Source organism: Leptopilina heterotoma, unplaced genomic scaffold (assembly GCF_015476425.1).
Source record: "Leptopilina heterotoma isolate Lh14 unplaced genomic scaffold, ASM1547642v1 Lhet_27, whole genome shotgun sequence".
Classification (NCBI taxonomy): domain Eukaryota; kingdom Metazoa; phylum Arthropoda; class Insecta; order Hymenoptera; family Figitidae; genus Leptopilina; species Leptopilina heterotoma.
Genome location: NW_025110978.1, coordinates 196,405 through 213,246, shown reverse-complemented (window position 1 = coordinate 213,246; position 16,842 = coordinate 196,405). Strand labels below are relative to the sequence as shown.

The 16,842-nt window shown below is 21.8% G+C and overlaps 2 protein-coding genes across 4 annotated transcripts in view; one reads left to right on the top strand and one right to left on the bottom strand.

The window, feature by feature from the left end:
• Nucleotides 1-16,842, bottom strand: part of LOC122503810 (protein sprint) — a 324,848-nt gene that overhangs the window by 191,504 nt on the left and 116,502 nt on the right. For all 3 annotated transcript variants that reach the window (XM_043614518.1, XM_043614520.1, XM_043614519.1), the window contains exon 3: nucleotides 12,582-12,655. In XM_043614518.1, the coding sequence (XP_043470453.1) occupies nucleotides 12,582-12,655 (74 nt within the window). The remainder of the gene's footprint in view (nucleotides 1-12,581; nucleotides 12,656-16,842) is intronic.
• LOC122503812 overlaps nucleotides 1-16,842 on the top strand; it is a 282,660-nt gene that overhangs the window by 196,483 nt on the left and 69,335 nt on the right. The window lies entirely within an intron of this gene.

The following is a 16,842-nucleotide window of genomic DNA, read 5'->3' as shown; positions in this document are numbered from 1 at the left end:
TATTTTTTAAACTTATTAAAAATCTTTAAAAGATCATTTTATTTTTCATATAAAATTATCAGAAATTCCGAACGAGATCTAAATTTGGAATTCTCACTTTTTTTCACGATATATTTTATGATTCACAGAAACACCGATAAATTTCATTCTGACATTGAGGTAAAAATTATTTTCAAGAAAACTTTTTTCCTCACGTTATAAATAATATAACAATTTTCCGGGTGATAATTTCACTTCAAATTATGACGTAAAAATTTCTCTCTATATTTCAACCATATATGAGTAAATCTTTTTTCTGTAAAAATTTATTTATCTAGATATTTCCATTTTCCTTCTAATTTATAAAATATTTTTTATTTCGGGCTTTTTTTCGCACTTGGAGGTGTCCAGTGTGAAAAAAAAGTACTGGTTCTATTTTAGGGCGATGTCTCTATGGAGATTATAATTCAACCGCATTATAGTCTGATAGGGTGTAAAGGGGTGGTATGATAGAAGGGAGGGTATGAGAGGGGGTGGAATTTCATTTTAATTCCGAGTTTTCACCCCTTGTGAAATCCAGTTGAGGGGGTGTTGTAAGTGACAGTGGCGTGGAAACGGGGGAAAAACTCAATCTGACAAAGACGAAGGACTTCCGAAAAATGAATCGACAGGTACTACACATTTCCTTAAAAGTTTTTCTTATTTTTCCTCCTGAAAAATTGTCTCCGATATTTTATTTTTGTAATTTTAGGAAGGTGAAGAGTTTTTTTTTTAAGGAAAGCTTTATGGCGAAAATTGTTTTTAAATAGAACTCAATTTTTTGTGGGTATATACTTAAGAATAAAATTATAAAAAAAATAATTAAAATTAATAATTTTATTATTTATAATTGAATATTAAGTACACGGAATTTTTTTTTACTTAGTACAAATTTTATTATACTATAGCTACAATTCTTAATTGTTAATTTTTTACTTACTTTTTGAAATAAAATAAGCAACTTTAAAAATAATAGAATTTAGAAATTTTTTATTCAAATTTTTGTTGAAAACACTAAAAAAATTGAATTTTGAAGAAATTACAAATAATTGCAGAAATTTAATTATTTTTAAAAGTAATAAAATTCTTCTCATAAAATTCAATTGTGTTAAAAATTTTTTTTAAATTCTCGTCAAAATCCCAATTATCTTTATAAATAACAATATTCTTCACCAAAGTTCAATTATTTTCAAAAATGTCAATAAAATTCTTGTCCTAATTTCAATTATTTTAAAAAAATTTTCTCATTTAAATGATTTTAAATATTTACTATTTTAATAAAATTTCCCAAAAATAATTCAATTAATTTAAAAAATTTTTTTTTAAATTGTACGCAAACATTTAATTACTTTCATAAATAATTATAAATAATTATTCTTCTCAATAATTCAATTATTTTCATAAATAATAAAAATTAGGGCAAAATTTCAATTATTTTTAATTCTTAAAAAATTAAAATTAAAATTTTTATTAAAATTCGACAAAAGAATTCAATTATTTAAAAATTTGTTAATAAAATTCTTTAAAAGAATTAAATTTGAAGAAAGATTCAATTATTCAATAAATAATTTTCTTTTGTATTTAAATAATTGAATTCTTGTAGAATTTTCTAATAAATATCGATTTAAAAATTAATTATATTATTTATTATAAAGCATGAAGAAATCGATCACTCCGAGTCTACAACTCGGAGCAATCGATATCTTCATGTTTTATAACAATATATTTTTTAAATTGTTTAAATTTAAAAAATTTAAATTTATTAAATTGTTGGAATGTGAAATTTTTGAAAATCTTAATGCCTATGGAAAAATAATAATAATTAAATATTTATTTAAAAATGAAATAAGTGATGTTTTCGAATAATTTTCAATTAAAATTTATAATTAACAAATGGAAGTTATAAACATTTATTTTTTTTATTTTTAAAAAACTTTGAATATTATTAAAAAAATACCTAGTAATTGAGAAATAGAAATGATGCAAATAATTTCCTTATGAAAATTGAGAATTTTGTACAAAAATATTAAGAAACGGGAATATGCAACGTTTTTTTCCAAAAAGAAAAGAATAAATTTGTTATTAAGAAATAAAAATTATGCATAAAATGTTAAAACGAAATTTGTTATAGAAAAAAGCATATAATAAACAAAATTTATTTGTTAATCATAATTTTTTTTTAAATTTTCTAATTTCAAATATTATTTCATTATAAATCATGAAAAAATACCTGCATATTTTCGACTTGTCAAAAAAATATTTTTTATAGGAAAAGAAAAACAAAAGCATACACAAAAACTAACTTCAAAGTGTGGACAAACTTTTATTTTCTTTTAAAATTTTTTCCCTACTCTAGAAAAACTTATCTCTGTTCCAAGTAAAGCGTTTTCCTTATAAAATGTAATTATAGAATCAAAATTATTTGCAATTCAAATATTGAAAATAAAAATTAGAATTTAGAAAAAGAAAAATAGTAGGAAAAGTTGAAAATGTAACGAATTGTAAATCTGGGGAGCATTCATAACTTTCACTTTCACTAAAAACATTTTCACTTTCGAATCCACTTAAAAAATTTTCAATTTTATCAAAAAAAATTTCACTTTCACGCAAAAATTTTCACTTTCACTCATAAAATTTTCACTTTAACGCAAAAAATTTTCACCTCCACCTCCACTCAAAAAGTCCTCACTTTCAATCAAAACATTTTCAATTTCATCCAAAATATTTTTACTTTCATCAAAAAATTTTTACTTTTACTGTCAATTAAAAAATGTTCACTGTCAATTTCATCCAAAATACTTTCACTTTCTATAAAAAAATTTCCACATAGAATTTCACTCAAAAAATTTTCACTACTAAAAGATTCTTATTTTCAATTTTGCCAACAAATTTTCATTTTCAATTTCACCCAAAATATTTTAACTTCCAATTTCACAAAAAATATTTTCACATTTACTCAAAAAGTTTTTTCACTTTAAATTTAACTCAAAATATTTTCACTTTAACTCAAAATATTTTAACTTTCACTTTCAATAAAAACAATTCCACTTACAATTTCAAAGAAATTTTTTTATTGAAAGTGAAATGTTTTTTTGGCGAAATTGAAAATGAGAATTTTTTTAGTGTGTATGAAAATTTTTTGTTCGAAAGTGAAAATATTTTAGGTGTAGGTAATTTACAGTGAAAGTTTTTTTCGCGAAAGTGAAAATTGTTTTTGGTGAAATTGAAAATAAAAATTTTTGTTGGTTGAGTTGAGAGTGAACATTTTTTGAGTGAAAGTGAAAGTTACTTGAACGCACCCTGATGCAGAAAATTATTTTAAAATAAAGAATTAATTTTAGTTAATAACAAATATTAAAAAAAATATATATTTAAAATTGAAAGTAATAATTACTTTGACTTTCATTTTCACTTTCTTTTTGCTAGATTTCTATTTTCACTTTTATTTTCACTGTCACTGTGATAGATTTTTATTTTTTCCTTCACTTTCATTTTCACTTTCACATTCATTTGAAATTTCATTTTGATAAAAAATGAAAATAAACTGTCAAAGTGAAAGCGTAATTTAAAGTGAAAATTTAAGTTTATCAAAGTGAAAATTAAAGTTAATATAAAAATCTATCAAAATAAAGGTGAAAATGGAAGTTAAAATTCAGAAATTCAAAAATACAATGAAAAATGAAAAAAACATGTTCGGGATTACAAAAAAAAATATTAAAAAATCCAAAAATGTTGAAAGAATAAAGAAAATAGTGAAGTATAAAATAGAAGGCGATGATCTTATCCTCAATCTAAATCACGTTCAATTATTAAAATTTTCTCAGATATGAATTTGACAATATGAAAAAGAAGATTATAATATCACTGGATAAACAACGTTCGGAATTTAATTACATTCTCAAACTAAATTAACTAAAAAGATAAAAAAATAATGAAATTACAAATATTGCAGTATAAAGAAATTTTGTTAATTTTGTTGAACAAAAATTTTTCCCAGACTCTTCAAAGTGAGTCGATAAGTTATGAATATTAACGAGGGTAGTGAAAAAAACTATTAAAATAAAGTTGACGCCCGCTTTTATCGCTCAGTGTCGTTTATTTTCCAGCAGAAGCGCTGGCAACAAAATGTTGCATATATGCGAGCGCGCTCATCTCGCGAGAGAAAGAAGGAGAATTTACCATAACGAACGACATGTTAGATTATAAGGGAGACATAAATGAAATTTACTTTTTTTTTCTCTTCTCTGGATATCAATCCTGACGTTGTATGTACATATACAAACCCCTTTAAAATGAGAGGTGGAACGAAAAAATCCGGAAATGACATACCCTCGATATTTCGTCGCTCTCTTTTTTTTGTGTCGTTCTTGTCTTTGATACTTTTTTATATTTTTTCTTTTTTTTTTTTTTTTTTGTTACTGTTTATGAAAATGCAAAGCGCGTCGCTTAAGGGTGCTTCTCTCTATGTATGTATATATCTGCGCACGCGGTGCTTTTTGACACAGACGAGACACTACATTTAATACCGCCTTTCGTCGCCATTTTCCGGTAAGCGTTATATGGAAAAGCGTAAAATAGAATTACAGCAGATGGAGCATGGCAAAGGGAAAACGTCTCACCTCAAGTATTCAAGTTAGATCAAGACACAATGAGGAGGGAAATTCTATACTAAAGTGTATATATATTCACAAAGTGCAAATTTACATTTTTGATTTTTCTTGAAAGTTCCTCCTGAGGAACTGATGGGAAAATGTCGTTAAGCTCATATTCCCTTTGACATAATTTTATTCAATTAGGAGTGTTCGTACTGTTTTTCCCAGAAAAAAGGCTGATCGTTCAATTTTATTGCTTGTTTATAGTTTAATAATAAAAATGGCAATAGAAAAAAAATTAATTACTATTTTAATTGTTAATAATTAAATTTTTAATTAATAATTAATTTTTTTCCTATTTGAATAACTTAATAATTAAACTATGACTAGGGTCTAAGGCAGGGTGGCCACTTTTTTAAAAAAATATTTTTACTTTTTACAGGAAAATATAAATGTTTACAGAAAATGAGTAAAATTTATGAATTTTAATAATTTCTAAAAATTACAATTATAACCCTTCGTGAATTCAATTATTATTTACAATTTTCAACTAAACTTCATCTCTGAATCAATTAATTTAAATAATTTTCCAAAAGTTGTTCTAGAATTTAATTATTTAAATACAAAACCTCAATTTTTTATAATAATTGTAACTGTAACTGTCCATATTTTTTGTAAAAAGTTATTAAGGTATAATATATTCAAAAAATTAAAATAAAGAAATTTTTACAACTTATTTTTTAAAAATATTTTAAAATAATTTATGAACGATAATAGTTTTTCAATTTTGAAAAATTTCCAAACAATAAAAATTTGGTAAAATCTATTAAAAATAATTGGATTTTTGAAAAGTATAAATAAAAATTATCAAATTTATGAAGAATTTTAATTCTAAACAGGACCATGATTTCTCAAAAATTTTAATAAGTCCAAAAAGTAAATTTTCATAAATTTTTATTTACTTTGTTCAAAGTTAATTGAATCTTAAAAAATTATGATAAAACAATTCTAAGAATTAGTTTTTACAATATTTAAATGTAATTTTTCGAAAATAATTGAATTTCTTAATAGAATTTTTCTATAATTTAAAAAGACTTATTAATTTTATTTTGAATTTAAATTAAAAATTTTGAACATGATTGTTTTTTCCAAAATGTTAAAAATAATTATAAAATGTTATTATTTTTGTATGTATTTGAATTTTTGAAAATATGTAATTGAAAATACTGAAAATATTGAATTTAAAAAAATTAAAAGATAATTTTCATTAATTTTCATTTTTAAATTTACCTTCAAAGATTTTTTATTAAAATTTTTGAGAATTCATTTACTTTCAAAATTGGTAATTAAAATTCTTTAAAAGTTGATTTTCAAAAATTGCAATAAAATATTTGAAGTAAATTAATTATTTTCAATTAAATTTTACAAAATTTTAAATATTCAAAGATTTTTATTATAGATATATTTGAAAAATTTAATTATGTTAAAAAACGATTGAAGAACAATTTTTAAATGATTTGTTTATAGTTATTTTTCGCATTATAAAAATCAAAATAAGTTGAACTTTTTTACTAAAAATTGTGGTATTTTGTTGCAATGTTTGGAAGAAAAAGTCGAAAAAGTCGTAATTTTTGAAAATAAGTCGAAAAGAGTCTCAATTTTCTTAATTTCCCTGACAAAAAATTTTTTTCCTGACATTTCCCTGACTTTATTGACTTTACTGAAAGAATTTGCATCATTTCTATTTCTGAATTACAATTGCTTTAATAAAATTCAAAGTTTTTTAAAAATAAAGGAAAAAATATTTTTATAAATTCTATTTGTCAATTACAAATTTTAATTGAAAATGAAATTGAAAATTTTTCAATTTTTAGAAAATAGAGGTAAATATTTTACTCGAAAAAATGTTCTATTACATTTATTTACGAATTTCTTTAATTGTAAAATTATTTGAAAACATCAATAAATTTTTTGTTTAATTAATATTTAATCAATATTATTTTTCCATAGGAATTAAGACATTCAAAAATTTCAAATTCAAACCTTTCTGAAATTAAACAACTTATAAAAATATTGTTATAAAACACGAAGATATCGATTACTCCGAGTCGAAGACTCGGAGTGATCGATTTCTTCATGTTTTATAATAAAAAAAAAATAATCTTTCTTCAAATTTAATTCTTTTAAAGAATTTTATTAACAAATTTTTAAATAATTAAATTCTTTTAACCAATTTTAATAAAAATTTAGAGAATAATTACATTCTTCAAGGAGTTCAATTAAAATTGTATTAAAAACAATTAAAATTCTGAGATGAGTTTTATTATTTATGAAAATAATTGAATTATTGAGAATAAATTTATAAAAAATTAGTTAATTAAATTTAAGTGAGATTTTTATTATTTTTGAAAATAATTAAATGTTTGCGTAGAATTTTATCAACAGTTTTTTAAAATAATTGAATTCTTTTGGGTAATTTTATTAAAGTAGTAGATATTAAAAATCATTGAAATGAAGAAAATTTTTGAAAATAATTGCAATTTAATTGAATTTTGAAGAAGAATTTTATTATTTATGATAGTTTTTTAAGATTTAAGTTATTTAAAAAGAAATTATTGTCAGAAATTAAAAAAATTGAAGGTTTCTGTATTAGAATTCGTGGTAATTTCCTAGTTTATGAGACAAACAAAAAAGACACAAAAATTCAGAATTTGTTTATGAATTCTAAAAATTTAATTTTTTCCGTACTTTTAATGAAAATCCCTGACTTTTCCCTGAATTCCCTGTGTCAGAATATATGAATATTATAGTTATAATAATATTAAAACTATGTTCCAATTCATTTTTATTTTTATAAAATAAAATTGAATTCAAAATTTGTATATTCTATTATTTATTATTATTATTTTTAAAATTGATAATTTTATTTAAGAAAGGGTGGTATAAAAGTAAATTTTTATTTTTCCTTCGAAAAAATTCGAAGGACAATCCAAAATTCAAAAATAAAAAATTAAATTTAAAAAATATTAACAAAATAATATGAATTCTTTGATAAAAACAGTGACTAAATAAAACATAGTGCATCGATTTGAATATGAAATTCGAATTTCGCGCCCAAGTAATTTTATAACATTCGACAGATGGCAGGGAAACTTCTCGCTCGTAAATAGAGTCCATAACACTAAATTGTTTACGAGCGAGAAATAAATATCAAGTCCCTCATTTTGGAGGAAGTTATAAAAATGGGAATTAAATGAAAAGTCCAAAGAAATAAAATAAACATGAATAAAATATTATAACTCCGTGAAAAAATAAAATGTTTAAAAATCATTAAAAAAATAATTTTTACTCTTCGATGAAAATTATAAATATAGAATGTTAAAAAATATAAAGTAAATTATAAAAAATATAAATGTATATAAAAGTAGAATTCTATTTCTATCAGTAAATTGTAAATAGAAATTAATATACTGGAAAATTTCAATTAATCTGCAAATATTCGACTGTAAATGAAAGCACTCGGTACGAAATAATTGACAAATAAATGGGGTTAAAACAAATACCTACGTGTTAAATTAGGAATTCTCGCAGCTATAAACTAATTCAGAGTTCAAGGCATGTGCTCGATATTAGTAACATAAAATTATGCATAATCGGTGTTCGCCAACAGCTGCTGGCGATTTCTTGTCTCTAATAGAGCTATCGTCTCCCATCGACAAGAACAATGTATCCTGGGAGTATATATGTATATACATGTAGTTATGTTATAGTAATATATATATATAGTAGTGTATATAGTAATATATATAGTTATATAGATATAGTAAAGATGACGATTATGTAGATAAGCCTGAGACTGGCACTCCCCTTTTTAGATAATAACTATCATTTGAAAATTACTCTTCGTGTTTTAATTATTTTTAAACAAAAAGAAAAGTAAAAGACCTGCCATCTAATTAAAATTTCCTGCATAAATTATAAAAACACGTTCACGAAATGGTTTCATTTTTATTATTAATGAAATTTACCTTTTTTTGCAAATTATTATTCTTTTCCTTTTAAATTAATATTTCCTATATTTCTTATTTTATATTTCATATTTATTTACTAAATTCTTTATTTGCTTTAAATAAAACTTTTATTTTGACCAAATAAAATATATTTCAAATTATTTATTAATTTTATTAATTGAAAATTTAAACAAACATAATATATTTGACTTAAATAAAAGTGCCTATAATATTCCCAGAGTTCACTAAATTATTCATTTCTTTTAAATACATTTAGCACAAAAAAAATTATTTTAATATAAAATTTATTTGAAACAAATAAATAATCTATGAGTATGCTCTGAGTCAAGTATAATATCTTTTTTCTGCTTGTTGTTTTCATATTTTCTAAAAGAGGTAAATAAACTTTTTTATATTTTATTCTTTACACAAGACACACATTATTCTAAGAATCCATTTTCCAAATAAGAATTTTTGATTTACCGTGTCAAGAAATTATATTGACAGAGAGAAGGGAGAGTGAATGTTTGTGTGTATGTGTGTGAATATGTAAACAAGAAAATAAATAAGAGGCAATTTTTTTCGATGATGATTGAAAATTTGTTGGAAGAATTTTTAATATATATTTGCGCAGTGATTTCTTGAAAGGTTTTTAACCCGCGATTCATGTATTCAAAGATTTGGAAAGAAAGAGAGATGGAGAGAAGAGAGAGGGAGTTCGATTTAGAGAAATTCCTTAAACCTAAGCCATTCTACGATTTACCATTGAAATTCAGAGTCCCTTTCAGGAAGACGTCGTTCATCTTTCTCCCCTTGAATAAAGCTGGTCCAGAACGTTAAATCTTGCGCCTTAACCCTACTATTATTGTATATATATAGTCATACTACCAGAATGACTACGTTTATATTATACATAGTACTCTCTTAATGCACAGGGTGCAAAAACGAAGAATCTTCATAGTTAAGAATTAAGAATCGAAGGTACTTTTGTAGAATTTTTACTTTTCTTCTTTTTACTTTGAAAAAAGTAAAAAATACATTTTTTTGTATACTTTGTAATTTTACTTTATTTAATAAGTAATTTTAATTAATCAGGGTTGCTACGCTTTTGTTCTTTTCAAATTCCCTGACTTTTCCAGGTTTTCCAGGTTAAAAACCGGAATTTTTCCGAGTTTTTAAACGAAAATTGTTCGAAAATATCAATAACTTCATTTTTAAATAAATATTTAATCATTATTTTTTTTGTAGAAATTAAGATATTCAAAAATTTTTAATTTAATAACATATAGGTAAGAATATTATTATAAAACTTGCTAGTTGCTACTTTGTTACTGTAACTTCTTCAAAAATTATTTTCATCATTACGATTATTCATTTCTAGAATTTTCAACTAAAATTCTACTTTAAGTCAATTTTTAAAAAAATAATTGTTGAAAAAGTTCTTTGTGAATTTTCAAATTCTTTTGTTTACAATTTAATTTTTACGAAATTTCGATTATTCTGACATTATTCAATTAAATGAAATTAGAAATTAAAAACTTCAAAAAAATTTTAAAAAATTCAATTAAACTTGTTGAGAAAAATTAATTCTATATATATATAGAATTCTTAATTAAAAGTGTAAAAAGTTCCAATTTTCAAAGATTTTATTTTGAAATTCATTTTTAAATCAATATTTATTAGAAAATTCTACGAGAATTCAATTATTTAACTATCAAAATAAATATTTTATTAAACAATTGAATGTTTGTTAAAATTGAATTTTCATAAAGAATTTTATCAACAAATTTTTAAATAATTGAATTCTCTTGACAAATTTTAATAAAATTTCTAAGAATAATTGCATTTTTCGAGAAATTTGATAAAAATTGTAATAAAAATAATTGAAATTCTGCCATTTTAAATTTAAAGTTTTGAAAATAATTGAATTTCGGAGAAAAATGTTATAAAGATAATAAATATATAGGTATAAACTATAAAGATAATTAAAATTTTGACGAGAGTTTTTGTAAATTTTTTAACATAATTGGATTTCTGCGAAGAATTTTATTAAAATAATTTTTAGAAAAATTGAATTGTTACGAATAAAGAATTTCATTACAATTTTTGAAAATAATTTTATTCTTTAATGAAATTCAATTAAAAATGTATTAAAAATAATACTTAAATTCTAATAAATAAATTGTAGCAAAAGTTATTCAAATAATGAAATTTCTTTGATAAATTTTTATAAAATTTTTAAGAATAATAACTTCTTTCGAGGAATTCCATTAAAATTGTATTAAAAATAATTGAAATTCAGCATTGAATTTTATTATTTATGAAAATAATTGAATAATATATAAAAATAGTTTGTAAATAATTGAATTCCTGGGAAATTTTTATTATTTATGAAAATAATTAAATGTTTGCGTAGAATTTTATTAAAATTTTTTTTATCTAATTGATTTTTTTTAGGAATTTTTATTAAAGTAGTAGATATTGAATTGATAGATATTGAATCAATCATTGAATTGAGGAAAGTTTTTGAAAATAATTAAAATTTTGCCAAGAGTTTTATTGAAATTTTTGAAAATAATAGAATTTCTGAGAAGAAATTTACTACTTTTGAAAATAATTGAATTTCTGCAATCATTTGTAACTGCTTTAAAATTCAATTTTTTTAGTGTTTTTAACTAAAATTCTTCTATAAATCCATTATTTTTAATAATCAATTAAATATATATATTAAAAAATTTAACTAATTTCAGAACAATTTTAGTTTTTAAAATTGTTTTTAAATCTAAGTTTTTTTATATTTCGAATTAAATTTATTTAAAATTGAAATTTTACCAAATTTTAAATCAAAATCTTTTGAAAAGTTCATCTACTTATGAAAATAGTAAACGAAATTCTTTTAAAATTGAATTAATTTTGAAATATTTAAGTGAAATTAGATTTCAAGAATAAACAGAATAACTTTAGAAAACAAAAATTTTCCAGGATTTCGATAAAAACTTCCTGAATTTTCCAGAGTTTTTCAAGGTTTATAAAATTATAAAATTTAGTAAAGTAGTAAAAAATTTTGTAAAAAAGTTGTTATAAAAAGAATGAATAAAAAGATTGTAGTTAAAAATGTATTAAAAAAATTATAGTAAAAGAAAAAAAATGCTAATAAAAATTTTGTATTGTTGAAAAAATCTGAGTAATAAAATTATATTGAAATTTTCTTTGAACTTGGTAAAATTTACTCCTGAAATAATTACCATCGGAGAAATTCCAGTCTGTTTAGTTCTTACTTCATAAATAGTAAAAATTACTTTATATCTTCAAAGATTTTTTTTTCAACCCTACAATTAATTTATAACCCTCTGTTGATAATCTTATTTTTTTTTGTCACGCCATTGACACACTGGGTCATTTTGACCGAAACTTTATCATCACGCCATTATTAATAAAATGAAAATTTGAAATATTGTTTTTCCTCCCCATTCGAGTATTAATGACAGTAAGAAATGAAATAATTTTCGAAATTTACATGAAAGACGTGTATCAACTTTTACAATAATATATGAGATCGTTTTTGCTTTATCTCTCGGTGCTTATCATATTGTTCTTTTTTTGTCACCCGTTATATATCATGCCTACGCATTTAACTTCGAAGACTTCTCTATAGATCAAAGGGAGGGTCTTTACGATATGGAAATCATTCTTCGCGTGTAAAGCGAACATTTTGGGGTGTCAAGAAGATTTTCGGGCAATAAATTATCAAAATTAACAATTTAACTCACGAATTTCCTTTGATTCGTGCGATATATACAAAGTACGAGTATAATACTATATATAAGAATGAAGTATATGAGTATCACTAATTAAACTGATAATCTTATACATTTATATCTTATAATAATTAATCACTCGAATAAATTGCTTTTTGAAAATTTTACTATAAAACAAAAAAAAAAATTTTTCGGGAACTCACCGTTGATAGGAATCAGACGTTGCACAAAGCTCGTTCAGCATACAGTCCAAGTCGTTTGCCAATGAATTCAGAAGCTGTTAATAAAACAGAAAGAGAGATAAAAATTAATTATTTATTAAAAATTGAGTTTGATTTTTAATTTCTAATTCAAATTTTTTTCTAAATTTTTTAATCCGTTGATTCGAAAGTTTATTGTTTGCTCAAAAATACGAAGGAGAAGAAATTAATTGTTAATTTTGTTAAATAATTGTTATAACTCTAATTAAATTTTTCTTTTGTTTCGGTATAATGTCTGTTTTTAATTATTTGATTTTCAAAATGGTAAAAACATATTCAAACATTTTTTTATTTAGTGTCTGTACGTGGATTAAATTATAATGAATGGGGGGAAAAATGAGACTCTTCAAATATATATATATATTTTCGAAGCAGAAAGAGAGTAAAATATTAAATGGAAATACGTGACGCTTTTCCCTTTGAGATTCTCTGATTAAATAGACAATGCTTGCGGTTGGATGAGACTCGATGATTAATATTTGCCAACGGTAGGTGTATGTGGTTTTACACATTTGACATTTTTTTAACAGATATTTTTCTCCCGTGAACATTTTTTAAATTATTCAAATTGTGAGATATTGAATTTTAAAATTTATAACATTTTTCCTATAGGTATTATATTTAAAATTAAATTCAACGTTATCGTAAATTATTCGCACTTGTTCAGTTGTTCTACGTATATTATTTGAAATATAAAATGGAATTTTTACAAAAACTATGTTTCAAGAAAAATGTTTTCTTTTATAATTTTTTTTTTGAGAAAATTATTTCTCTTGTGTTACATATTTGAGTCGATATAGGAGAAAAAAATAATGAAAGATAATTCATTGCATATTTCAGAAAATTGCTGCGATATTATAGTATCTCTCTGTATATACATAAGAAAGTTGATAAAAACCAGTCGTTACATTCACCAATTCTTAACTCGAAAATAATCTCTTAAAGTATACTTGTAAGATTTGTTGTCTTGAATATATTATGTGCACTGATTTTAACATTACAATCGTTACCTCATGAATTCTATTTTTGTTTCCTGAATTTGAATTATTAAATTACTTTTCTTGCATTTGTAATGTGATTATTTGAAGGAAAAATAATGTATTTCCTTTTCCTTATTTATTTTTTTGTTGGGTTTTATATATTTTCTTATTACTTATGTTCTTCAAGTTTCGAACTTTCAAAGGAACGATTCAAATGACGATAATTTTGTTTTAATCTTTTTCTTAAAACTTTTTTTTGTAACTTTCTAATTTTTTTTTTTTAAAGAAATTATTTTATAAATTAAAGAAATTAATTAATTTACTAACAACAATTTGCGAGATAAAGCACACGGCTAACTTCTGCCTTATTTTTTTAAATAAAAATAGCAATTTTAAAAATAATAAAATTTAAAAATTTTTAATTCAAATTTTTTTTGAAAACACTGAAAGAATTCAATTTTGGAAAAATTACTTAAATAAATGCAGAAGTTTAATTATTTTCAAAAGTATTAAAATTCTTCTTATAAAATTCAATTATGTTCAAAATTTTAAAAAAATAACAAAATTTTTCCCAAAAGTTATATTATTTTCAAAAATGTAAATTAAATTATTGTCCTAAATTCAATTATTTCCAAAAATTTTTCTCACTTTCAATGATTTTCCATAGCTACTACTTTAATAAAAATTCCTAAAAGAATTCAAATAGTTAAACAATTTTTTAATAAAATTCTACGCAAACATTTCATTCTTTTCATAAATAATAAAAATTTCACAGGAATTCTATTATTTACAAATTTGTTATAAATTTCTTCACAATAATTCAATTGTTTCTAAAAATAATAACTTTTTTTTTAAGGAATTCAATTATTTCCATAAAAAAATAATTAAAAATTCTAGGAAATAATTTTTAAGAAGTTACAGTAATATAAAATATAATATAATATAAAATAATAATTTTATAACTCGATCATCTTTAATTATTATAAGTTATTGAATTTAAAATTCTTAATTCCTATGGAAAAATAATACAGATTAAATATTAATTAAAAAAAAATTTATTCATGTTTCCGAATAATGTTACAATTAAAGAAATTCGTAAATAAATGTAACAGAACATTTTTTTGAGTAAAATTTTTTCCTTAATTTTCTAAAACTTCAAAAAGTTTCAATTTTATTTTCAATTAAAATTTGTAATTCACAAATAGAATTTATAAATATTTGTTCCATTTATTTAAAAAAAAAAACTTTGAATTTTATTAATGCAATTGTAATTAAGAAATAGAAATTATTTCCTTATGGAAACGAAATTTGGGGTATAAAAGTTCCAAAACGAAAGTTCCAATCGAAAAGTTCCAAGAAAAAAGTTTTTAAAATCAAATGATCTAAAATTATTTTTTCCTGAATTTCCACAGTACAAAAATTCCAAAGCCCAAAATGTCCAAAATATAAATTTACCAAAGTATGTCATTTCCAAAATAAAAAGTGTTGAATTATTGTAAAAGAAGAGAAAAGTATTGGAGTTGTTTGAAAAAATAAGATTAAAAATGTAAGTTGTATCCAATATGGCTTTTAGGTATCCAAGAATGTTATTATTATCTACATAATTATCAATTATCAATTTTTTGATTTAAACAAAAGTTTTAATTTCACTGATTTACAATTTAATATAATTTTACTGTTAACAAATTTTTAATTTAAATAAAATTTTTAATTTCACTACATAAAAAAACAGAAGCATACACAAAAACTAATTTCAAAGTGTGGACAAACAGAATTAATGAAAGAATGAAATACGAAGATTATTATTGTTAATTTTATTCATTAATGTAAAAAATATAAATTAATTTATTCATAGTTAAGTTATTAATGATTAATGTATTAATAATTAATCTGTTTATAGTAACAGTTGAAAATGTAATACAGTTAAAAATTATTACTAAAAAAATAAATTTAAAGAACTTAATAAAATAAATAATTTGAATTTCCTCTAAACCAACAAAGTTGACTTGTCAATCAATCAATGCCGAAATTTCTTGGATTTAAATAAAATTCTTCTTCTTCTTCAGTCAACGATCTTTCTCGAAAGAAGACGTTATTGATACAATGATAGTTCCATCATCTTTTCTCTATGTGTATCGGTGTATTTGTATTACATCACCAGGGACTGAAATCTGGAAAATTAGAAGGCTTCACCCCCACGGCACTTTCCCAGAGTCAATATTGAACTGGCTATATACGTAGATAATCTCGATAAAGTTTCATCTCGTATATTATAGTTTATACAGTTTTTGCTTGTGTTGAACTATATCCTGTCGTATGCGATGTAGTACAATTGAAAAAAATTCGAAACTCTTGTAACATCGCGAGTCTGATTGTGTGTGAGTGTGAGCATATGTATTAAGTGAATAAAAAATTTCGAAATATAATTGACCACACTGATCGATAGAAATTGGTCAATGCCTCATTGAAATATGATATTGGCGCGCTCTATACAATTTTTGTACGTATGTATTTTGCAAAGACATGGTCGATAAAAATGCCTATTGTATTCTTGTACAAGGCAGTCGTTATAAGAATTTCTATCTCTACTTTTCTCGAAGGGAACCAATTTTATAACTTTGTGTAGATTATAGACGTCTTATTTCGAAAGAAAAAGATTTTATTTGAATTTAATTATTTAATATTATTATTAATTTAATATTATTATTATTATTATTATTATTATTATTATTATTATTATTATTATTATTATTATTATTATTATTATTATTATTATTATTATTATTATTATTATTATTATTATTATTATTATTATTATTATTATTATTATTATTATTATTATTATTATTATTATTATTATTATTATTATTATTATTATTATTATTATTATTATTATTATTATTATTATTATTATTATTTTTATTATTATTTTTATTAACATTATTTAATTGTTCGTATTAAATAAAATTTATTTGAATAAAATAAAACAGGAAATAAATAGAAATAAAAAATGTCTCAGAGCGTACTAAATTTATTTATTTGCTTTGAGTAAAAAATTCTATTCGACATACTAAATAAAATGTTTATCTGAACCAAGTAAAATTTATTTGAAACAAATAAGTAATAGGCTCTGAGTCAAATATATCTTTTTTCTGGGTGCGTACGTTTATAATATATTGTACTGAATGAAAATTAGATTTTATTCAAATAACCTACTACTTGTT